The 26,057-nt window shown below is 45.2% G+C and overlaps 1 protein-coding gene across 2 annotated transcripts in view; it reads left to right on the top strand.

Moving 5' to 3' along the window:
* Positions 1-26,057, top strand: part of TAFA5 (TAFA chemokine like family member 5) — a 546,604-nt gene that overhangs the window by 315,218 nt on the left and 205,329 nt on the right. For both annotated transcript variants that reach the window (XM_043967434.1, XM_043967433.1), the window contains exon 2: positions 23,652-23,801. In XM_043967434.1, coding sequence (XP_043823369.1) covers positions 23,652-23,801 — 150 coding nt within the window. The remainder of the gene's footprint in view (positions 1-23,651; positions 23,802-26,057) is intronic.

Below are 26,057 nucleotides of genomic sequence, written 5' to 3'. Positions count from 1 at the left end.
AATGAGGAATGTGGAGTCAGTGGCCTCCAAGATCCCTAGATCTGTGACTTCCTAATGGGCTTGCAGGAAGCCCCCCTGGGCCCTTCTCGCTCTCACTCCTCATATTTAGTGACTGTAATTCAGCCTTAGGATTCTTCTAGGGAGTTAATAAAAGCTGCTATTCCTAAGGTATATTAAAGTTTACGAGCACTTTCTTCACATCATCCCTGATTCCATTGTATTTAGAGAACTCAAATTTTGTGTTTCTTTAGCCATGTGACTGTACAGTGTGCCCGGCTGGGTCCCAGAGGGCAGGGGATGCTCTGTTTTTGTCTTTATGCCCAGGGTTCCTGCCTCCTCAGTGCCTGGCAGAGAGGAGCGGGGCATGGGGCTCAAACTAGGGTCTCACTAAGCTTCGAGATAAGTCCTAGAATGGGAAGCTCCCTCTACCCATGGAGGTTGGCACCTCTTCTGTCTGGAAGGTGTTCTTGGGGCACTGAGAGGGAGGGTTACTTTACCAAGGATGTAGCAGAGACAGAGCTTGGAGCCTACGCAATGCTTATAGGTTGAATTGTTTTAGTGGACATCCTCAAGAATGACACCCCCAACAAGACTAGCATGCCTCCTCCTCCTGCAGACATCAGAGGAGGCGGCTGGTGGGTTCCCCGGCAGATAGGACCTAGTTGTCCCTCGAGCTCTTGGGTACCACAGCCTCCTGCTCATGTCTGGCCCTGGGTACCCCCTCTGTCTCATTCCCTCTAAGCAGCCAGAGGGCCAGATCAGGTCCCATTTTCCACGATGAGAGGCAAAGAGCATGCACTGCCCCATGCCAAGCCTTGTATGATTTTGCATATGTCCTCTCATTTGTGAAGTGACAGATCCAGGGTCTCACTGGAAGTGGCAGAGGCAAGATTTCACCACAGCTGCTCCTCTCTCAGATTGGGACAATGGCACCGTGGACCTTGGAAAGCATCTAGCTCAGTGGCCTCATTGTACAGATGGGGAAATTGAGGCAAAGTGAAGTCAGAAAGCTTGTCCAGGGTCATGCCACAGAGCCAGGATTTGAATTGAAGCCATAGGGTCATAGACCTATAGGAGGAAAGTTAGCTCTAGAACTATCTGCTTTATAACCTCTATGTTACAGCTGAGTAAACTGAGCACCAGGAACGTTAAAGGTCCCAAGATCCTAGGAACTTAAAAATATCTTAGGTGTAGACCTGGAAAGGACCTTAGCAGACATCTTGCCCAGCCCTCTCTATGTGCTGAAAGATTAACTTACTTCTCAAGGTTAGAGGCTCTGGAATTGGAAGGGGCCTCAGAAAGCAGCTCACCCAACCCCCTCCTTTTATAGCAATATAGACTAAAGCCCAGAGAGCATGAGGGACTTTGTCTAAGGTTGCAAAGGGAGTCAGTAGCAGATGTATGAGTGGGACCCCACCAAGTCTTCTGTCTCCAGGAGGCATCAGCATCCACTGTGTCTCCTTTGCTCATACCACATTCTGTCGGGTATTCCACTTCTTAGAAAACATTACTTTTATTGTGAGCGAAGTTATTGAAAGGAAATTATGTACTGCCTATGATTGATATTTAATAAGCATTTGATGAATTGAGAAAGCCCAGATTGTGGGTGTGGCCCCTTTGTAAACTCAATTCAACAAACATTTATTAAGGGCCCTCTGTATGCAAGGCACAACCTGATAACTGTCAAGATCAAGATTCCAACCCAGATCTCTCCTCTCTCTGGAGACAGAGTTCTTTCCACTGTCACCTGCTATCCTTGTTCTTAAGATCATGGGACTGAATAGAATGATGAGCATAAAATCTAGAGGGGGAGAAAGGAAGGGAAAGAAGGGGAGGAGAGCTCTCCCTCTCACCAACAGAGCTGCAGAGACAGACACAACAACAGACACAGACAATCAGACCAATGGAGAAAAAAGGTAGGGGATGGAGTGATACAGTTCGACAAAAGTGAATTGTATGGAATAGAGTAAAATGAGAAAAGAGGGAGAGAGAGGGAGAAGGGTAGGGGGAGAGAAAAGAACAGGGTAATGAGAGGCAGCCTAAGAATACAGGAAAGGTAGATCTATTTCAAGGCTCTAGAAGAAATGCCATGGTTCATTTTTAGTGCAGAGAAAATGCTTTTAGTCCTGTCTTTCTGCATAGAGTTGCCTTCAGTAACCATCCCCATGGAGGCTCGCAGGGAGTCTGATCTGATTGATGTATCTTTGATTCTGTGAAGTTGTTTTGAATCCAACCTGTTCCTGGAGTGCCTTCACAGAGAGGGAGAATGAGTTGCACGTTACAGATAACAGTATCAAGTTTACAGGGTAAAGTGGGGAAAGGCCCCCATCGGTGTCCTCAACACAATCAGGGCCACATGCTAAGGTCTGTTTTTCAGGGCATCCAGCCCCTTTGGATCCTTGCCGAAGAACTGGAGGTTCTCTGACTTGTCCACTAACATCCATCACTCTAGTCAAAAATATACTTTGGGCATCTGGGAGGAACACTGTCTGCTCCTGCTGCCCTTTTGAAAAGACTTGAAGAAGCTAGAGATAAAATCATCAAAGCCACAATGAATTAGTGTAAGGTACAAATGTATCATGGGTTGAAGGAAACCTATGAGCTTAGAGATAGGCAGTGAGTACAGATACAGGGGCACCACAAGTCATGTCCTTCCTACCTACTGGGGGTGACCTTGGGTAATTTTCTAACTTGTCCTATTTTTATGTATTTGTTTGTTTGTTTGTTTATTCATTCATACATTCATTCGTTCATTTATTTATTCATTCAGTTATTGATTGATTGATTGGTGAGGCAATTGGCATTAAGTGACTTGCCCAGGGGTCACACAGCTAGTTAGTGTTAAGTGTCTGAGGCAGAATTTGAACTCAGGTCCTCCTGACTCCAGGGCCAGTGATTTATCCACTGAGCCCCCTAGCTTCCCCTATTTATGTTTATTTTTAATCAAAAACCATTTTTTTTTGCCAAAAAACAAAAATTGCTGCTATAAATATTTTTGTCGACATGGGTCCTCTCTCCCTCTCTGTCTTTGGCCAGATTGGATTTTATGCCTAATATTGGTATCTCTGGATCAAGATGTGTGGAGTTTAGTGACTTAGGGTATTGGTTGAAATTATTTTCCAAGTTAGTAGGACAATTCAAAGCAGTTTGACCATCACGACAGGAAACCAGTCAATCACAGTTCTTTATCAGATGCTTCCTTTGTGCCAGACCCAGCGATAGGTGCTGGCAACACAACTACGAAGAATGAAAGAAGCTCCTCCCAAGAAGTTACATTCTTACCCGCTATGGGCAAGTCACTGTCCAAGGTGTTCACTCTCCTCCCTTGCTTTGCTTGAACACAGAGAAGGTGAGCTGGAGGTAGGGACCTCTACCTCCTAATTCAGGTTCCCTCAGTCCTTCAGCCTGGCCCTGCAGCCACAGGTGTCAGTCCCTAACCCTCTCTAGGACCTGTCAATTGAGGGTCTTTGGTGGGGGAGGGTAATTCCCCAGAGGAAATTGAGTTTAGGTCATTTCTAGGTTTTTATCCTCAGAATCTTTAACTTTTCTGGAGAAGCCATAATTACATTTTACAATGATGTTAGCAGAGAGAGGCTGAGGAACATGGACACAATTATATAGTGAGATGGAGTTAAATGGCTCATCGTCTGAGTTCTGAGGCAAGATCTATATCCAGTGGCCTCATTTCGAGGCATCAAGAAATAGCCTAATGTGATTTGCTTTCCAACTTTTCATTCTGTTTCTGCTGCCTGCTTTGACCCCTGCCTTAGTTAATGCTCCATTTCCTCAGTCCCCTGGTCTGGGGGCAGCCCCAGGGACCTGGACCCACAGGGAGATTGGTGAGAGAGACTGAGAATTGGCTGGAAACACTCTCTGAGGTCACTCAGCTGCTGCTTCTCTGTTTCTTTTCTTTTTGACCTAATGGGAATTATTGAACCAAAGCAGGGAAGGGGGATCATTACCTGAATCAAGCAGGTGAAGATTCTCTGAGGTGGCAAGAACCTCAGTCATCAGTGATCCCCACACTTACCTTACAAAGAACAGCCATGTCATACCTGACCAGACTTTGCTTAAAGACTTCCAACGAAGGGGGTGCCCATCACCTGCCAAGGCAACCCATATTGATTTGTCATGCATGGGTGGCATGACATCACTGGCATCAATTACCAGAAGGCTGGGTTTTAAGGCACCTTATATCTCACTGCTCTCGGCAACCCTATAAGACTTAAGTTGCAGAGGAGGTGACAATATGTAATAGTTGAGGGATATCCTTCACACTGGAGTTCCCTGTACCAGTTAAACAGAGATACAGTTCTTCTTGCTAGAACTTTTAAAAGTATATATATTTTTAAATATTTTTTTCAAAATTGCCTCAATTTGCTTCTTTGAAATTGTTACTCAATGCTACCAGTGCCACCCTCTTCTCTGGAGTCAAACTAGCCAAGTCTAATTCCTTTACTAGCCTTTAATTAAACATGACACCTGACAAGTTAATCAATCAAGAAACATTTGTTAAGCACTTGCTATATGTCAGACATTGTCATAGGTGCTGTAGATAGATACAATAAAAGAAACAAGCCCAACACCCCCAAGCAAGTTTCATTTGTGTATATATGTGTGTGCATACCTATATGTACATGTGTACAAATGTGCATGTAGATTATATCTGTGCATATATATAATATATATTAACTATTGATATCTTATTTTCATATCATTTAAATAGCCCTTCCCCTTCCAGAGAGCCATTCTTTATAACAAAGAATTTCTTGAAAGGGAAAGAAAACAAACGAATGAAGAAAAAAGTAGATATTTATATAAATAATAAATGTGAATCTTAAAAAGTGGATACAGTCATTGAAAAATTCAATTCTCTATCCAGTATTCTAGCCCTGGGGTCCTATTTTGTACAAAGGATTAGAAATATATGCCTTTTCATAAATCTTCTTTGGGGCCAGTTTTGTTCTTTATGATTTGACAACATTCAGTTTTGATTTGTGATTGTTCTTCCATTGGCATTGTAGTCATTATGTCTATTGTTTTCCTGGCTCCCCTGCATCAGTTCTTGTCGACCTTCCCAGGCTTCTCTGTATTTATTACACACACATTTCTTACAGCACAGTGAGATGCCTTTCCATTCATGTAATACAATTTCTTTAGCCATTCCCCAATCAATGGACATCTATCTCATTTCCAATTCTTTGTATTATTTTTTGTATATATGAGGACTTATTTCTTATCAGTTCCCTCTAAAGGCTTTCATCCTAAGGATCTAGAATGCTTATAAGATAGATATTTACACAGAATACTGTGATGGGTAACTGGGCATCAGGTTAAGGAAGTCCTAGGTGAAAAGTCAATAATGTCAGATATTCCATTGTCCCAGAAGACATAATCCTTGTGAAATCTTCTCCTAAATATGGAAGCTCACAATGTTCTGGGTTTAGTAACTGGTCCCTAGCTAGACATGGGCTTACTTATACTCTTATCTGCATCTATATCTGTTGAGATATTGCTTAGTCCTTTGGCCTTCCCTCCATTGTCCAAGGCGGCTTGGTACAGAGGAATAAGTCCGTGAGAAAAGAGTCCGACTATGGTGAGATACCCCCAATTCCAGTTCAGGCAAATGGTGCTGCTTCCAAGAGGTTTTCCTTTAGTTGATTCTGCCCTAATTGAGAAAGAGCATCCCCTCCTTTTCTGGGCCTTGGACACTTGGTGTATACTTTTCTTATGATACTTGAGAGACAACACATGAGGAGTGAACACTCCTTATGAAGACATGGTGTTCAAAATTCAGTAATCATGGTGTTCATTCCTATGAGTGTTTTAACTTAAAAAAAAAAAGCTATTCTCAATTTTTCTTTGAGGTAGGGTATGAAATAGCTATTATGCCCATTTTAATGATGAAAACCTTGAGACCCAGAGGGGAAAAAGGAAGGGAGGAAGCATTAATTAAGCCTCTACTATGTGCAAAACACCATACTAAATTCTTTACAGATATTGTCTCATTTAATCCTCACAGCAACTCTGGGACGTATGTATTATTAGCCTTGCTTTACAGTTTGTTAAACTGAGGCAGAGAGCATTTAAGTAACCTGCCCAGGTTTGTAGAGCTAATAAACATCAGAGACAGAGTCCAGGTTCTGTGACTGCCCAAACATACCTCTTTCTAATCCCCCACATTCTCACTGCTTTTGCATGCCCCCAAAGCTTCCCTGGGCACTACCACTGATCAGAGTATTTCAGCATTTCCTTCAGGGCTAATATAACTTTCTTTTTCATTTCATATTGTCGTGGAAAACATGCTGGGTTTGGAATTGGAGGACCCTTTTTTCAATCTGACACTGTCATTTTATGTAGCCTTGGGTAAGACCCTTCTCCTTTTGGAAGGGCCTCAGTTTCTCCCCTATAAAATTTGAAGTTCAGGTGAGAGGGTCTGGGATGGCTTTTTCAGTTCTAGCAATCCCATGATCCTTAGGGAAGCTCTTGTTGCCTTTTCAGTGTGGTCTGTATATTTGGTGATGGCCAAATGTCATCTGCAGTCAACTCAAATGCCCGTGGTGGGACATCCAGCTGGGAAAGATTGTTCCTTGGTTAAGATTCTGATTGGACAATGACTCTTGATTTTTATCATTTGACTCCCATCTCTGATCCTTTGTCTGCCTCTGAACCTTGCTTGGAACACTCTCATTCTTAAATCTGCCTCTTAGAAATGCTGATTTCCAATAAGACTCAGCTCAAGCTTCATTTTCTATATCAAATGATTTGGGATTCCCCTCCTTCCACCTACTAGTGTCCTCTCTTCCCAGACTCCCTTGTATTAAGTTGCCATGAATTGTGGATATACCTCACTGTCTCTGTGTAACTGAACAAATTGTTTCCCTTTCCTATGCTTTGCTTTCCTTTAAATTAATTCATTCTCTTTCTATTTTTTTTTTAATTCTGGGCTCTATTCTTGGCACTAGGTATATGTAAATGAAAAATCACTTTCTCTCTGCACTCAAGGAGCTAATAGTGCTAATAGGGGAAATGTAGCATATGCATAAGCATGTGAAGAGATTGAGTGTGGATGAGGCAGTAGAGAAACCATGCCATGGTACGTTAAGAAATATAGAATCATGAGAGTTGGAAGGGCCCCTGAAAAGCATAGAGACCAACCATATCATTTTTACAATGAGGAAATTGAGGCACACAAATGTTAAATAATTTCCTCAGACTTGCTCAGCTAGTGGGTGTCCTCAGTTTTAGTCTCATGCCCTAGACTTCATTCACCATATTGTTTTTCAAGAAATCTATTTCCATTTCTGAGATACTGGTAGGGTTCTTGACCCCAAGGCATTGTCTAGGAGAAGAATGAAGCATTCTTATACAGAGGTTTAATGCAGGGTGGCATATAATAAGAACATCAAAGCAGTGCAGAAGCTATAGATATGAAGTTTTAGAAGGGTCTGGAAAGGCTTCTTAGAGCTGTGATATTTGAGGGTGGGTTTCAAAGAATCCAAAAGATGAAAATGAGGAGGAAAAATGGTTTCCATCCATGGCAAAGGTTGTAAGGCTCATGCCACATGTACCAGATGGTAAATGGACTGGTTTGGCAGGAACAGGCAGCATGTGGATGGTGGTAAGAGATGTGACAGGAAAGGGAGGTTGGTGTCTGTTGTGGAGAGCCTTGAGTGCCAGACAAAAGAGATAGAAAGGGACTCTGGCCGATGGGGAGCCACACTATTGTTAAGCTGAGAAGTAAAACTGAGGTCATGTTCTTTCTAGCACACCTCACTGCTGCCAACATTAGGATGGCCCATTGCCTGGGCCATGTTGGATTCTTCCTTGTAGCAGCACCGACACTGCTTTTACACTCTTGTTTCCTTCTTCCAATTCGCGGGCATTCATGCAACAATAATACCCAGCTAATCTCAGTAATAACCCCACTGGAGGATTGGTTTTACTGATCTATAGTGAGTGTTAATTGCCTCTATTTAATTCCAAGTCTGATAGGAAGTTTGATAGTAGACATTAATACCGAAATAGACTTTAATAGAAATCAAGCACTGAGACATAATATTCTATCTGAACTCATATGTATGTCCCCCCTCCCTGCATCACATCAACTATCCAAATGTTTATATGCATGGTGATATCCAGGAGTGTAATTAGATAGTGACACAGATGGGTGGTGTCTGGAGGTACCTCTGAAGTCTGCAGTCTACCTCCTTCCTGAACAAGACTGGCATCTCCACCATGGCCACTGTGTGGTCATCTAGCCTTTGGTGGCAGACTTCTATGGAATGGAAGCAGCCACGGGTGCTTTGGTTTATAGTTTGGGTCTTATGGTTTAAACATCTTTGCATCCCCACCCACTGCCCTTGGTGTTACATTCTGGGGCCAAGCATGCATGGCCTTCTGAGAAGCAATTGTATGACACCCACCCATGTATATTCTCAGTATCACTTCTCCTCCTTGGTCTGAACACCTCCAGACTCTTGATGTTGGAAAGATAGCCTTCATTTCAGTTTTATTATTATGGGCCTCAAGGGGAAAATGGGGCATGAGAAAGAGTGTTGGACTTGGAGTCAGATGGTCTGGATTTGAATCCAGGCTCTGCCACTTAATAACTGTGTGATCTTGGACAAAGCCTTTCACCTACATTTTCTCAATTTCCTCCTCTACATGATGGGGGGAAGGGGAGGGGAGGTTGGACTAGCTGGCCTCCAAGGCCCATTTCAGCTTTATTTGTATGACCTTTGACTTCCCCCTAGCTCTCAGTGCTCATTGCTGTAGATCTTATATGTGTTTCCTCTTAATGCACCTACACATTGACAGATAGAGTCTTTTAATTGGCTGATGAAAGGGTTTATGGCAGAAATTTGCATTGGATCATCTGGGAGCATATCACATTGTCTGGTCTGCAAGAACTCTGTTGAGCCAAAGATGAGTTCTTGAGAGTGTTACTTGTAAAGTCTATGTAGACATATAGGCTCTGTCCTAATGTCTTATTATCTAATGACCAGAAGGGCCCTTAGGAGGGACTCCAGCCTTTGGATGGAGTAGCAGATTCATTTTGCCTCAAAGGATTTCACACTCCTTAAACCTTCCAGCAAGAGATGAGAGGGAGTTATTGTTGTTGTTGCTTAACAGGAGTCCAGACTTTGGGCCTCATTTGTATCAGTGACCTACACCTTCAACTATTAAAAGGTCAGATAACCATGCAGATAATCACCATGCTTACTGTTATCATTAGCCAAAAGAGAAGCCTACCTCATTTATCCAGTTACGCAAATCAGTCTTTTTGTCATCCATAAGATAGTCCACAGAACATTACCTATAAAGGAATAAAAGTAGAGTGATTTGTCTCGGGCTATGTAGACATTTGCAGTTAAAGCCCATCCCCCAAAATGAGAATGGGATTTTGCAGTGAGGGAGAGCATTCCACATATGGGACAATGCTGCACAAAGGGAGAGAGGTCAGAGACAACAGCTTAGGGGTCCTTTTGCTCCCCTGGACTGGAGCAAATTGAAAGAGAGCCCTAGTGGATAAAGCACCCGTCCTGGATTCAGGAGGACCTGAGTTCAAATGTGACCTCAGACATTTAACGCTTACTAGCTGTGTGATGCTGGGCAAGTCACTTAACCCTCATTGCCCCGCAAAAAAAAAAAAAAAAAAAAAAAAAAAAGAAAGAAAGAAAGAAAGAAAGAGAGCCCTGACCTTGATTGAGGGAGTCAGGGTTTATATCCTGCTTCTGTGACCTAGGGCAGACCTCCTTTCCAACCTATCAAGGTCCTAGGATTTCTAGGAAAGAGACAATGGGAATTATCTACTAAATACCCTGATTCAGTGCCAGAGAAATGGAGGCCCAGGCCTCCAAAGCTCTAGGACCAAGCGTCAGGTGTGTGTTCTAGTGCATGAGTTTTTATGAAGGGGTATCAGGAGAAATCTCTTTCTTCACTATCTCACCTGCAGTGTCCATGCAGGGGCCTCTATGGCCCTAGCAGGTTGGCCTGGATGCCCTCTGAAGTCCCAGCCAGCCCAAGGGTGCTGGAAGCTTCCGTCAACCTAAAGTAGCCTGAACTGTGACCTAGAAAGCCAGGTCAAGAGCCCGCTGGAAGTGGCTCCTCTTCCTCCTTTCTGGGCTCTGGAGGGATCCTTGTTTTACCCCTACGTGTCCTCCAGCCCAGTCCAGTCCCCAGCAGGTCACGGCTTCCATGGGGGCCAGCCCAAGAAGAATGTATGAGTGTTTATCCGACAGCTGGGCCACGCTGTCAGCTCAGGGGCTGAATGAGCAAGCTGGAGATGAAAGGCTGTGTCTGAGCTGGCATTCAAGCCTGGCGGTCAGGCCGTGTGCCGCCTGAATGCTGATGGAGTCTCCTGAATGGGCTGGGCCTCTCCCTGGCCAGTGGGGCCCTGGTGTGGACTTGGGGCAGGGAGATGGTGAGCCTTGCTTAGCAACCAGAGGAGGCCCAGGCTCCGTGCCCCAGAGCTGCCCAGTCTCTGCTCCCCAATAGGCTCCTCAGAGACAAGTGGCACTTTAACGGGAGAGGCCCCATGGACTTTGTGGTGGCACTTTTCTCCTGACAGGACTACGGAGAATAGTGTGGCCAACATAGGGGCTGCCGACCCACTGGCTGGCTGGCCGAGCCTCTGAGAGGCTTCTTCTCCACTTGGTGTTTTTATGCTTGGATCCCGACAGACTCCCCTGGCTTGGAGCTTTTGGGGTTTGCTTTTAGGATCTCGCTCCTGGATTGTCTTATTTAAATGAACCAAAACAGTCCAAGAAATAGAGCTGACTGATGGGAGGAGACCTGAATAAGAGAAGAGACGACCTTGGCAGATCCCGAATGTTAAAGCTGAGGCTGGGAGAAGGAAGTGAGCTGCCCAGGGTCACGGGGCTCTGAGGGCCTGGTCCAGAGTCCCTGTCTTACCCTGCAGACTCAGTACCCTGCCTTCTTCCCATAGCACTCTGAGGTCCTCACCAGCCAGCTCAGCGATCCCCTGCCCTTGGAAGGGTCACTAGATAAACACTGGGTCTGAAGTCAGGTGGCCTGGGTTCAAATCCAGCTGCGACTCTACCTGCTGAATCTGGGCCTTAATGTCCTCAACTTGAAAATTCCATATTGGATCACAAGTTTTTTTGGTTTTGTTTTTGCAGGGTGATAAGGGTTAAGTGACTTGCCCAGGGTCACACAGCTAGTAAGTGTCAAGTGTCTGAGGCTGGATTTGAACTCAGGTCCTCCTGACTCCAAGGATGGTGCGTTATCCACTGTGTCACCTAGCTGCGCCCATCACAAGTTCTTAACCTGGAGTTCATGTACTTCCGTACCCCCCAAGGCATCCGTGAACATGAAGGGGGAATGACATGGTTATTTTCACTCACCTTTAGCTGAGGCCTAGTATTTCCTTCCATTATGAGGGAAGGGCCCCAAACCTAATTCTTACAGCAGTTCATAGGCTTCCCTAGGCTGCCCAAGTGTGTCCCTGACACAAAAATGTTTCAGACCCCAGACTAGATATGTCCTGCAGGGCCCAATCTCATTTAAAATCTGGAGACCCTTTGTAATTGCATACATCATCCCCATGTTTTGGGGTTTAGAGCTGGGTTGGGATTGCAGATAGAATGAGAGAGACACGGGACAGAATGAACCAGAAAGGACCTTCCTTGAACAATAAGCACTGATATCTGAGGACAGACCTGCTATGAGGCAGGTGGGACTAATGGTCTACTTGAGTTGCTAACTTTGGACACCAAAAGATATCAGAAGAGAGGAAGGGAGAGGGACATGTCTGCACATGTATGTGAGGGGAGGAGTCACATTCATGCACTGGCGAAGGCGGCGTGGCTTCAGGAGCCATTTCCATCTCTAGTAGCTGGCCTGGGAAGAATGGTCTTTACTCTGCAGTCATTAGAAGCTTAAGCCCGTCACTGAGGTTGCATTTTAAGGCTAACTGCTCCCCTTTGTTGTCATCCTCATAAAACGCCTGTCCCGACGCTGTCACTGAATAGGCCATGAAATCAGAATGGGGGCGGAGAGACACAGATCCAGAAGAAGCCATCTTGGAAGGCAAGAGTTGAGTTGTCCTGTACCCGGTGACCCCTGCCAGGTGTCAGGTACCGTTGGAGGCTTTGTCCCAGCCTGGCCAGTGAACGCGAAGTTACTCCTGGTTGTGTTCTTCATCAGCTTCATGATCACCCATGAAGATTGGCAAGACCTAGATTCCAACGAGCCACAATTGCTCTTCAGTCACTTGTCTTAGGCTCCAGGGACCCTCTGAGGGGGTCATACCCTGAACCCAGATTTGAAGATGGCTCTGCATCCAGGATACCAGGAATCAGAACAACAACTTGACAATAATCTAGTAAAAACCCAAGAAATGACAAACATTAAATATATAAGGAATTATTAAAATATTATTATTGACAACAATAACATCTAGCATGTCTATTTTTTAAGGTCTGCAAAATGTGTACATATGTTATTACATGCAATCCTCACAAGAACTACAGATGAGAAAACAGAGGGTGAAGGAGGTCATGTGACTCTCCCACAGTCAGAGAGCTAAGTGTCTGAGGCAGGATTTGAACCCAGGTATTTCTGACACTAAGTATAAAAGTAGGGTACTCCTCTACCTGGTGATTGTTGTTGTTACTTTTGTTACTGTCACAACTATTGATAGTAAGTTGTGACTTCTCATCCCCGGAATACTAGACACTAATTATTTTGGCCACATCAGACTACAGCCACATCTCTGCTTTAGTCTGGGATATATGTTGGTAGAGAGAGCAGAGACACCCAGGCTGATGGAATTCCAGTGTTTTTGAAAGATTTAAATATCATTTGCTTATTAGCAGACCTGAGTAACTGAATACATCTGTGTTTTGAAACTTGAACCAGGCTACATAGCAATTCATCTGAAAAAGACGTTGGGAAGAGTTTGTGGGGTGGATTAGAGAAAGTAAATAATTGTTAATTGATAAAGAAGAAAAAAGACCTGAGCGTCTTGGTAGATTCCAAGCTCAAGGTCCATCACAGGTGACTGGGCACCCTGGAGAGCTTCATGCCAAACTATGTAGCAGCCGTGTCCCAGTCGATTGCTTCTTTGTCCTTTTCTTTGGGCAGACCACATCTAGAGTCTCAGGTCTTGTTGTGGACACCACGGTTTAAAAGGACTTTAAAATGCAGGAGAGATTCCTGGGAAACAGAAGGTTGGTGTGGATGGGGTAGGGCCTTGAATTCAGACAACGTGAGGATTTTTTGGAGGAACAGGGAATGGTTACCCTAGAGAAGAGAAGGCTTAGGATGGAGAAGACACTGATAACCTTCATATCTGGTTGTTTGTGATGGGGAAAGGGTTTACTCTTGTTCTGCTTAGACCCAGCATGCCAAAGCTGGGAGCAACTTTAGGGTTGGGGTGTGTGTGTGGGGTGTGTGTGCATGCGTGCATGTGCACATACATATGCACATGTACAATACAGTGGTTGCTTCTTCACAACTATGGCTGTCTCAAAGCAAAATGGGCTACCCTTGTTAGGTAGTGAGTTCCCCATTGTAAGACATATCCAAATTGAGGCTGAGTGGCTGCTTTCTAGATGTGTTGCATGGCTCTTCCTGTCCTGGCATGGGTTGGCCTGGAGGCCCTCTGAGGTGTTTCCCAGGTCTAAGAGTCTTTGATTCTGTGCACTTTCTTTCCTCAGGACATATACTTTTCTGGGGGGGGGGGGGTCCCTCCATCAAGGCCTCATGCCTCCTTGGGGAAGGGAACTAAGCCTACAAAACTTTGCCACTGCTTCTTTTGCTAATTGAACCCTAATGATTTCCTCCAACACATGTTTGCTGGGGACTAATTAATAATATACATCACTGATTAATGACATATTTCTATATTTAATCTTGTTTATGGCCACTGCTAAAACCAAGCCCTTGTACACAGGACATTTTTCATGTGTCGACCATCATTTGGCCTTCCTGTTCCCATACCAGGGACCGAGGAAACAAAGGAGACTGTGGGTATGCTTCACTCACCAGCTACTCGGCCTGGCCCTAAATACTCCCCTTTAGAATGTGGCCAGGAGTCAGCAAGGAAGGATAATGTTATCTGAGCAACATCCTGGTCAGCCTCAACCCAGCCCTTCGCATTGTCATCCACGCTCAGTGGCCAGACCACGTTGGTCTCAGCATCTCTTAAACTGTTCCCCTCCTCTCTATTCTTACAACCCCCAACCTGAACAATCAGTCAGCCAAGGAACTGAGCATCCTCAACTTCTCGGTCTCTAAAGTGAATCAGATTGGACCAGATGAGCCCCGGGGTCCCTTCTAGCTCTATCACCCTAAATCAAAGAACGTAAGTGTGAGAAGAGCACTTAAAGACAGTGGCATCTACATCTTCTATTTTATGAATGGGGCGAAGTGAGGCACGGAGAAGGAAAGGGGATTGCAGAAATGTGCAAAACTTGGCACATTGAGTCCTGAGGCTTGGATTCAGTATGTATTCTTGCTAGGATGGTGGCAAGATGTACACAAATTTAACCTCATATTAGCTCACAAGATGTAACACCCATCTCCATCTCGGGCAAGTTTATGACTCAGAGCTTAGGATGTTTTCCCAGCCCCTGTGTTGAGCCAGAGGCCAGATTGACCCTACAAGTATCATAGCTGGTGGGAAGACTCCATCTCCAGCCTTCTCCAAAGATCGTTTCATTTTCCTCTCTCTTATTGGACTTCCTTTTGTGAACCTGCCCAACCATGCTGTGTCACAGAGACCAAGGATGGGAGACTCCCTGCATTCCAACATCTTGGGCACATGGATGTCCCAGAGATAGAGATGGCTGTTTGAGTAGTGACTCTAAATCCCTTCCTTTGGAGGGTTTGTCACTTCTGCCTGCCCCTCCCATAGCAAATGACACCATACCTATTTCTCCATGAAACGTTGGAGAATTGGCCAGAAGAACTGTGGGGTCCTGGAGCCCCAGAATTCCAGAGCCAGGTGGGCTGGGATGCAAAAGCTAGTTCAGTCTTTTCCTGGATAGCACTCCCCACTACGGAGTCCAGCTTTGCTTGCATCCCTCTCATCAAGGGGAGCTCCCTACCTCCTGTTGCCTATTGCTTTTGGCTAACACTCAGGTCTTCTTCCTTTCCTTCACGTGCAGTTGAAGGCAGACTGTCTGTAGCTTCTGCTCATTTGTCCTAGTTCCTTCCTCTGTCACACGATAAGACAAGTCTCATCCCTAACCCATGTGGACTCAAAAGATGTTTCTTCAGATAACTGGCTTCATCCCACTGAGTTTTACTTGATCTGTCAGGAGCTATCCCATGTTCTTTAACTCATTCACTCAAAGTGTGTTTTTCAGTCTCATCTTCACATTTTCAGTCCTGATTGGTAACACTCAAGTTCCTCAGGGCTTTTCCTATCATGAGCTGAACTGAGTTCTAGAATATTGGGCCTGGGAGGGACATTAGATTTCAAGGGGAAGATTCTTAACCCAAGCTGTGTCCTGGATCTTGCCATGGCCAGAGCCCTGGTCCTGGAATCAGAAATACCTGAGTGCAAATTCAGCCTCAGACACTTACTAGCTGTATGATCCTAAGCAAGTCACTTAGCCCCTGCCTCAGTTTCCTCATCTGTAAAATGGAGAGAGTAGAAGCACCTACTACCAGCGGTTGCATGGATCTAATGAGATAACAAATGTTACCTTTTTGAACTTTTGAGTTTCACTATGCAGATAACTAGCTACTGTTTGATCACTGGACCTCTTAGGCTCCTCTCTTCTGATCAGGGCCTTGTCACAATGCATTCTCTTTCATATTCCACGCCCTGACTCACTCAAGGAACTCAGTGCATCATTCGGTGCTCTCTCAGGGATTTTTGGTCCCCAAAGGCTGCTACCATAATCCCAGATGTTCAGATGAGGAGTGTGTTGTCCCCTTAGGGACTTCTGAGTAATTTTGAGTCTGTAGTACACAGCACGGAGCTAGGCACTTGAGAGAGCTCCATGGTTTCCACCCATCTACTCACCAACATACCCGCTGACATATACACACACCAGTCACCACAGAGGCCTCCAGCCTGGGCCTCCTTTGGAGCTGTGGGAACGGCAAGGGCGACCTCTTTGTCAGTCCTTGACAGGCTGGCGTGCGTGGCCATGATTAGGCAGGAATTGTTTCTAATGGTGCCATTTTGTTCTCTGCTTCTTTCCTTTTTCCAAGCTGCCCCAGCGACAGTGACAGATGACCTGACCTCTGCAGGGGAGAGTGCAATCTTCTGCATGTCGACTGCTGTCACTGTCAGGCTGCTGCTGTGTTTGGTGGCAAGGCGGTCCCAGCCACCGCCCACCCAGACCTGGAGCAAGGTCTGGCCAGGAATCCTCTTTCTAGTTTTCCTCCCACACCTGGAATTACTAAGCAGGGAACTTCAGAGCTGCGAGGGGCCTTAGCACAGAGCATGTCAAGAGCAGAAAGTGATCTCTGATCCTGGTCGCATGTTAGAGATCCCCACCCTCTGTCCCTCCCTCCCCCGAGTCTTAGTATATAGTTTCATGAGTTGCTATCGACCAGTCTATGTTTGAAGAGAGTATTTGTCAGAGGAAATAAGAGATATTTAACGTCTCTTATGGCAGAGTAAGGGTTTTGCCTGAATTTGCTTTTAGTGCTATTTTTCTCTGCTTTTTCAAATCAGGAAACTGAGCTGTGAGGTTAGGTGACTGGCTTAGAGTCACACAGCTAGTAAGTGACGAGGACTGGATTAATGCCCAGGTTTCTATGAGTCCATTCCCAGTACTGCATCAATGATCCCTCAGAACCTCCCCCCCCCAGTCCAGGTTGGGCTCCATACCCAATGCTTGCCAGCTCAGCAGGAACTCCTACCACTTATTTTCCATTGGCAGAGTTGTAAGCACCCTTGGTTACTTCCATGGCCATGAAGAGACTTCCAAAGAAAAAAAAGGATTCCAGAAGACAGATGCTACCGTGATCTGTCTTTGTGTGCCCTTCTGCTCCCATCCTGCCAGGTGGCCCAGGCTCCAGACACCAGGGATCTGCCATCCTCCAATGAGAGACTTTATTAATGAAAGCACCTCTGAGGTCAAGTGGTACAATTTCGACCGATGTCAATAATCCTTTGCTAAACATCTGCAGGATGGGCCAGTTCAGCCTGTGAGGGGGCTCCCCCTGCCACTAGGAAGCTTTCCTTTTCTTGGATTGAAACCTATGCTTCCACACCCATCACACCCAATCAGGTCCTTGAACAGATGAAGATAACTGAAGTTTAGGGAGCCTCAGTGAGTGTCACATAGGCAGTCAGATATCTAAGGCAGATGTCCTGGAACCCAGTCTAGCATGAAATCACTAACCCCTGCTGCCTTTCCAAAAAGGTTCTACATGTACCAGCAGACTTGAACCCAGGCTCCTCAGATTTAAGAACCCCAGGCTCTTTTTTAATGAGCTGCTGGGGTTTCTGCTCTTGGCTCTAGCCTCTGGAATTAAGAAGAACAATGTCGAATCCTTCCCCCACTTTTTATTACTTAGGAAGAGCTCTTGTTCCACCATGATACTCCTTATTTCTCCAGCTGATCCTCAGAAGGGAAGCCCTTTGACCTTTTGCCCCTCAGTGCTTGACACATTTGTCACTGAGCTCTCTTGGGGTACCTGGAGGTAGGGGCATCTGCAACCAAACACAGTGCTCCTCACTGTGGTCTCATGGGAGCTGTCCCTTCTCATCTAAGACACCAGCCTAGGATTGGGTTAGTGTGCATGGCTCCCAGTTCTCACTGCTGACTCATGGTGAGCTCCCAGCCCACCAAAATCCCTGGGGCCCCAATACTCCATAGCAAACATTCTCTCCTTATCATTGTTTCTTGGAACCTTCTTGGTGATTTCGGGGAATGAGACACATTCTCTTAGGAACTTGGGGCCCCTTTGCTCAGCTGCTTGTCCCACAGTACCTGGCAAGCTAGAGGACAGGGCAGGAACCAGTCCTTGATGCTCACTCAGAGCCCTGGTCATCCCCTGGCTGATAAAAAAAGTGAGGCAAGGGAAGGAGGTTAATTGCCCTCAGTCAAGCAGTAAACATTTTTTTTTCAACATTTGTTTTTGTTTGTTTTTGGCAGGGCAATGAGGGTTAAGTGACTTGCCCAGGGTCACACAGCTAGTAAATGTCAAGTGTCTGAGGCCGGATTTGAACTCAGGTCCTCCTGAATCCAGGGCCACTGTTTTATCCACTGTTCTACCTAGCTGCCCAAGCAGTAAACATTTTTTAAGTATGCAGTCCCCGAACCAGGCCCTGGGAGACAAAAAGAGACCTTCTGTGCCCTCATGCTGACATTAACCTACCTGTGACTCAGTTTCCTCTTTTTCAAAGTGTGTGTGATGCAGTAAAGGTTAGATGGCCTCTGATCTCCTTCTGGCTCTAAATCTTTGGTTGTGTGTTTTTTTGTTTTTTTAATGCACTTGTATGTGTGTCAAATATGGCCTCATAGCTACAAGGCAATTTTCCAGGAGTGAGGGTTTGGGACAGCAGAAAGTTGGCTACTTTCTCTACCACAGAACCCACAAAATGACTTATAATTCTGCATTGTGCTGTCTTGGACTTTGTGTTCTCAAGTGGGCTTTATCATTCTGAATTAAACTGCTGCTGGGGCAAAGGCTATGGCATTCCACGTCTTTGTAATGCTCTGTCCTGGCCAGAGCCCTGGATTGAGAGTCTGAAGATATGCATTCAAAGCCCAGCTCTGATAAGCTCCCCTTTCCCTTAGGCAAGTCACCTCTCAGTCAAGGCCTCAGTTTCTTTATCAGTCAAATAGGGGAAAGGATGTATGAGTTCATTATGATTCCGTGGCATTTCTTCCATTTAAAAATCATACTAAATGCCCTACTGTGCTCAAGCTAGATTGGATTTTTGAGGGGGAAGGCATGGGTCATTCAAAGAAGATTTTGAGCTGGGAGAGGCTAAATAACAGATAAGGAAGGGAAAGATGCAGAAAGAAGTCACCTGACTGACTTGACTTGGCCAAACCCTAAATGGTAGAGATGGGATTGAAGCCTAGGACCTTTGTTGTTTATTGGAGTGTGGGGGTGGGTGTGGGGGTGCTGTAGAGGCTGGCACCACACAACATCCCAACACTGTTCTTTATGTTGCTTTGAAAACCAGGGGCCTTCGAATGGCCATTGCAGCTGGAGAGACCTGCTAGTTGTTGACTTCAGACTGCATGCAAGTTGATGTTCCTTGTTCTGCTCTAGTATCTGATATCAATCCACGTTAGTTTTAAGAAATTTGGGGTGTAAATATACCAACATGGGAGCAGATTTCCGGGTTATGTGGAAGATGCTTGGGCTGTCAGGTACTGCAGCTCTAAGTGGAGTCGGGGAGTGATGGTATGCTTGGTATCTGGCTTGGCTGATTGCCATGAAAGTGCTTTGGAAATGGAGCATCATATTGGAGCTACGGTGAGCTTAGTCAAGACATGACAGATCAGCCACTGGGATTCTCTGATAACTAAATTTCAGTGTAATTGATTTCCTTAGTAATCCTATGGATTTATTTCATACATTTAAATACCTTTATTCTAGGAATTTGATCAGCCTGCCAAATGGGTGCATGACATTTAAAAAAAAAAAGTTGAGAAGCCCTGCTGTAACTCATCTGTTGGGTTGCTATTCTTTCACCCTTTCCCAAATCTATCTTGGTCTGTAGCCAGGCTCCCTATTGATTTTCACCTCTTTCTCAAATAATTTTTGTAAATTGAAACCCCTCCCCTCCCCTTCAGTGGCCTCCCATCTTTGTCCTTAGAGTGGTGTTTTGTTCTTGGTCAGACCAAAGGAGGCTCAAACTTGATCTAAAAAAGGCAAAGTCAACCTTCACAGTATCTCGAGAAGTGGTGACTTATCTCCTCAGCCCTGGTGTTGAAGCCCCAGGGCTGATCACATTTCTCTTTGTATCTCTATTTTAAGCCCATGGCTTGCCATCCTATCCCTTCATCCTTGTCCTTAGATTTGTCCTTTTCTCTGTCTCTGAAGCCTTTCCAGTACTTGTGAGTGTTAGGGGGAGGTCAGGAGTGCAATTGCTTAAGGTCCCTGTGGGCAGGGGCCCCAGCGATATCCACTTGGATGGGATCTTTTATAAACGCAAATGCATGGGGTTAGAGCTGGGAGGAGCATGGTCCAACCTGCTCATTTTGCAGTTGAGGAAACATCATGAGTAATTTGCAGGGCAGGGTTTGACTCATAACTGACTTATAGGCTCCTAGATGTGGAGATAGAAAGGACCTCAGAAGCTAGCCTGAAGAAATTGAGCCCGAGGTGGGTTTAGTCACTTGCCCAAAGGCTCCCAGGTGTGAAATAGCAGAGCTGAGAACCAAGATCCTCTGGCTTTGGGCTCAATGTACCAGGCTGACTCAGTGGTACCAAAGTCAAATGGAAACAGGGCCATTGACCATGAATAAGGATGCCACTCAGGTGATTTAAATCACCACATATTTAAAAAAATTAAAAGGTCACCACATTATCTCTGTTCTACCATTTTTTGTTTTTTGTTTTTTTGTTTTGTTTTGATAAATCTTTCCCAATTGCATTTTTATATGATTCGGATCACTGGGGAGTGCGGGGATTGCAAAATGTCCTGGGCTTCAGGGGCTTTGCATATAGATTTTTATCATTTAAGCTTCACAACAACCCAGAGAGGTAGTGGTGTTATTATCTTCATTTTACACATTAGGAAACTGAGGGAAACAGAAGTTAAGTGGCTTCTTCAGGGTTCTTATTAGCTTCATTTTACAGTTGAAGACACTGAGGCAGGCACATTTTAAGACTTGTCCCGTGTCACAGCTAGTAAAGAGCTGAGGCTGGATTACCATCAGGCCACCTCTCTGCCTCATGCAGTTTAAAAAACAACAACATAATAATAGCATTTATATAGCACTTAATATGTGCCAACTACTCTGCCAAATGCTTTATAATTATTATCTCACTTGATCTTTACAACAAACCTAGGAGGTAGGTGCTATTTTATCTCCATTTTATAGATGAGGAAACTGAGGCAGACAGAGGTTAAATGACCAGGGTCATCTAGCTGGTAAATATTTAAGGCTGAATTTGAACTCAGGTCTTCCTGATTCCAGGCCTGGCACTCTAAAAACTATGTTAACCAGATGTCCATAAACATGATTCTGAAAAGGGTCCCATTAGCTTCTTCCTTCCCCAGGGGGTCTCTGACTCCCCACACAAAAGGTTAAGAACCCCAGATCTTACCTAAGCCCCACATTTACAGCTGATGAAACAAAGGACCCAGGATCATACAGATGGTAAATGACATGATGGAAGGAAGATTTGAGCCCACCCTCTCCAACCCTAGTCACTTCACTTTATCAGGGAGCTGTCAATGCCCATCTTTTTTTTTTTTTTTTTTTCCAGGGCAATGAGGGTTAAGTGACTTGTCCAGGGTCACACAGCTAGTGTCAAATGTCTGAGGCTGGATTTGAATTCAGGTCCTCCTGAATCTAGGGCTGGTGCTTTATCTACTGCGCCATCTAGCTGCCCCCAGTGCCCATCTCTTGTCTTTGACTTCCTTAGTGGGAAGAAGAGGCCTTTGGACTTAGTCATATCCAAGACCTGTAGCAGCCCCAGAGACTGCCATTTGATGAATAAAGATTAAGCACCTTCTGTGTACAGGTCACTTTGCCAGGCCCTGGAGATAATAAAGTAAACTCAGCCTAGCTTTGGCACTCAGAGAGCTTATGGCCTAACATGCAGACAACATTCCTTCCCATCATTCATATCTCTGACTTCCTGAACCTGAAAGTAGACGACTGTAACCACATGCAGACTTTACTGTTTCTTAGCTGTGAAACCCAAGCCTGAGTTTCTTCATCCACTGAATGAGGGAGTTGGACCAGATGTACTCAGAGATCACTTCTAACTTGAGGTTTATAAACTTGACAGCCACTCTCAGATCATTTCCCCCTTCTCCCTCCATGAAATGGGAACTGAAATATGTAGGCAGTGAAGTCTGAATTGGAATAGACCATTGATTGAGATCATGGAACACAGGTAGTCATTTTTCCTCTGTGACACCTCCCTAGATGGGGTGCTCACTATCTACCAAGGTACCCCTTATTGGTTTTAACTGATGCCACTCAAGGCAAGTTAGGCCTGAGGGGAATGACAGCCCCTGATTCTTTAAGGGCCTCAGCCCAATTCTATTATAGAAAACAGGTGCTCTATTATTCATTGGGCTTAATGTTTTGCCATGAGTACCCTAGGCTTCTTTCCATTCTATACAGAAAAGCAGCATTTTGAATTTTAAAAATATTTTATTGGCATATGAATTTCATCAGGCAGCGCTCATCAATTCCCCTCCAATCAGCAGTTCTCAGTAACTGGGTTTCTTTGCCAGGATTTACAACAAAGCTCATGGATCAGAAAAACCAATAAAAAAAAGGTTATTTGCCATCAAAAACCAGTCTTGAACATGAGAATCCATTGGCAGATGGTGAGGGACCTTAGAAACCATGTGGTTCAACAGTCTTATTTAATGGAGGAGGAAATTGAGGCCAGAGTAGGGAATAACCTACCTTGGGTCACTTAGGCAGACACTGTAGTGGCTAAGAAGGGTCTTGAACTCCCATCTTTGGGCTCCCAAATCTAACAGATTTTTGCCTAGCCATTAAGCAAAGGTTGCTTTCAATCCTCTTCTCCCTAGGGTCTGGTTCTTAGATACCAATGCCCTTCCTTCCTGAATGACATATTCATTTCATGTCTATTCTCTGTATACTTCTGGATGCTAATGAATGCTTCTTGAGTGCAGCAGTTGTCCTGCTATCATGAATGCCTTCATAAATGCTTATCCGGTGATTGATTAATGTTAGCCCACCCTGGACTTGCTAGTCCTTGTATAGGAAGCAGGAGAGAGAGGGAGGGGTGCCTGACTCACACTAGAGGGAGCAGGCAGAGATGTGGGTGCACACTGCCCTCTATTCCACCAGTAACAACTCTGCTTTAAACCAGATTCATTTCTTTACTGCTGTCTGGGGCTCTGGGATAATTGCATGATTTCTTAACTGTGTAGTTTGGAAAATGCCACCTTTAACAGCTTTGAAAGAAGGATTTGACCTATTTCCCTGTTTTATAGTATGGAAGTTGTTGTCATTAACAGGCCTATAATCACAGAGAGGGGGCATAATGCTTGGTTCCATAAATTGAATCTTTCCCAAGATGGTATTTTATTTTTTTTTACAATAAATGCTTCAAGGTTTGGGCATTGGGGGAAAAAGCTGGTTTCATTCTGTCTCTTTATTTGGACTATTTCATTCCATAGTTAACAGGGTGGGTTTCACCTAGGGTTGGTTTGTTCCTGGGGAAATGGCAGTGCCACAGATGGAAATACTCCCAGACTGGTCGGAGTTTAACAGGGCTGGTCCTTAAAACAAAACACCATAAACTATAAAGGTCATCAGATGGATGCCAACTTGTTGTCATTTATAGGGTGATAACCATTGCTTGGTTTCCATGGCCTTCCTGAGCATACCACCAAGGAAGATGGGGCATCCCTTCTTCTCCGGGCTGTGGCATCCATCTTTGGTCCTGTACACTCGTTCACCTGCCCCATGATGGGAATCCACACTGGGTGTCTCCTTCACTAACCCTCATCCTTGTTGCTTGTTCTCTTTTCCCAGGTCAGTTGGCTGCTGGTACCTGTGAGATTGTGACTCTGGACAGAGACAGTAGCCAGCCCCGAAGGACTATTGCACGTCAGACTGCTCGATGTGCTTGTAAAAGGGGACAGATCGCTGGCACGACGAGAGCCCGGCCAGCCTGCGTGGACGGTAAGCAGCTGGCCCTGTGCCAGTTCTCTGGGATCAGTGGAGGGTCTCCCACAGTGTCCCAGTTCTCGGTGATTGGAAAGATCAGGTGCTGGATGGATCCAGGTGACTTAGCCCTAGTATCACTGATTATAGGATTACAATGGCCCAGGCCAGACATTTCCTCTCACCTACCCACCCCCTTCCCACAAAACAATCGATTCTGCTCTCTAGCATGAGCCTTGGTATTTCAGCCAGGTATTGGCGTGGGACTTGAAATGCCATCGTCTGGCTGTGCACTGCCCTAATGCAAAGGATAACTCGCCGTCTCGAAGACAACACGGGGTGGAGTAATGATTTCTGAGATCTTTATTCTTAGCAAAACATTCGCTCACTGCAATATGTAATCAAAGCTTTAGTGCTACTTGGAGGCTCATCTGACTTCTCCGGCGTGAAAGTTAATGTTGTTGGGAAGGGGAAAAAAGGCACTGAGAGGGTTGTTGTTTCTGACGGATCACTGCCATACATGCCACTCACATGAGGTTCTTGGGTTCTTAGTTTCCTTTGGAATGGATATGAGATATGGCTCAAAGCTAGAAGTCTGGGGGTTCCCCAGCCCAAGGACAGGGACTGCCATGCCCCACTTTTAGTTGTGCAGTGGAGACCTTGGCCTGCATGGCCCCAGTGGGCTAACCTCTGCCAAGCCATGAGTGCCCATGGTGGTGGCCATGGAAGCTGTGTCATGGATGGATTTTCTATGTTTTGATTCTCACTTTGCTGGGGATAAGAAGGGAGGATTCATTTGTAGGGAGAGACAGGGTATGTCTTTTGAAAACTGAAGGATGCCTTGCCTCAAAAGACATAGAATAGAAATGCTAGCTCCGGAGTTGTCTAACATTCTGTCGGCCATCGAGTTCTTTTGCTATGAATGGAGAGCAAGGTTTTCATTAACTCTCCATGAGGTTAAAGTGTATGTGTTGGGGAGGAGGGTGTAAGGGTTGAAATTCATCATAGAATCCCAATTTGGGCATTTTTTCTCAGGACATGGATTTGGATGTGCCCTGGGCAGGGACATCCCTTGGGCTTGGTGAGGGAATCTTTGCGACTTATAGTACAAACCCAGTTTTCACATTGTTTGTTCATGTAGGGTTTTGCATACACCGTGAGCAGGGCCATGCCTTGGGGTGAGTGTGTTTAGCAAGGAGATGAATTATAGCTCAGTATTTGAGGAAAATCACATGCAGAATCTCAGAATCTTTTTTTTTTTTTTTTGGTGAGGCAATGAGGGTTAAGTGACTTGCCCAGGGTCACACAGCTAGTAAGTGTCAAGTGTCTGAGGCCGGATTTGAACTCAGGTCCTCCTGACTCCAGGGCCGGTGCTTTATCCACTGCGCCACCGAACTGCCCCGGAATCTCAGAATCTTGGGTTGTAGGGGACTTGTGAGGCCATCTACTCGCACCTACACTCACCTACAGCCCAGGTTGTGTCATTGGCCCCTTTGGAAGTCTGGCAAAGCCTATGGATGCCTGTTCCACATCATAAAATACATTAGATGACAAAAGAAACCAATATAGTAAAATACAGTTATGAATATATATTTATATATAAAGTATATACACAAGGGTAAATTACGCGTGTTCATGGACCATCAAATTAAGAACCCATGATTTACCTGAATAAGAATCCTCCTTAGAATACTGCCCTCCAAAATATATCCTATAGAGCATTTCTGTGGAGCAGGACGACTCTCTCCTGGAAAGTTTTTCCATAACAGCAAACCCCAGTATGCCTTTAAGTAACTGACCCACCCCTCACTCCTGCCCTCTAAGGCCAAGCAAAGTCGGTCTAACTAGTGTGCCCCATGATTGTTCCACCACTATCCTGCCTTCCCTTCATCCCCAAGTATCCTCTTCTCTAGGCTAAGTATCTTTAGGTGTTCTAGTTGACCCTCAGAGGAAGCCCCATTCCTTTATATCACAAAGGAAGAAGTGCTTATCTCCTGGCCACAACCTTCCTTACAACCTTAGTGATACCTGGATCATGAACAACCAACAGCCTTCTAGGGCAGGCATGGGGTTGCTATGTAGGTAGGCCTGCTAAGGAATTGGGGAGAAAGGGAGGTAGAAAGTTTGTGCTTGAAAGACATTCCTTTGTGATGTTTGGGACAAGTGGGCATGGGCCTAAAAAGGAGGTTGGGAAGAGCCAGCAGCCAGGCATTCAATCCATTGGTCAATCAATAAGCACTTATTAAGCACCAGCAATGTGCCTGCCACACTGTA

The sequence above is a fragment of the Dromiciops gliroides genome, chromosome 5 (assembly GCF_019393635.1).
Source record: "Dromiciops gliroides isolate mDroGli1 chromosome 5, mDroGli1.pri, whole genome shotgun sequence".
In the NCBI taxonomy this organism is placed as follows: Eukaryota; Metazoa; Chordata; class Mammalia; order Microbiotheria; family Microbiotheriidae; genus Dromiciops; species Dromiciops gliroides.
This window is presented reverse-complemented; position numbering and strand designations above follow the sequence as displayed.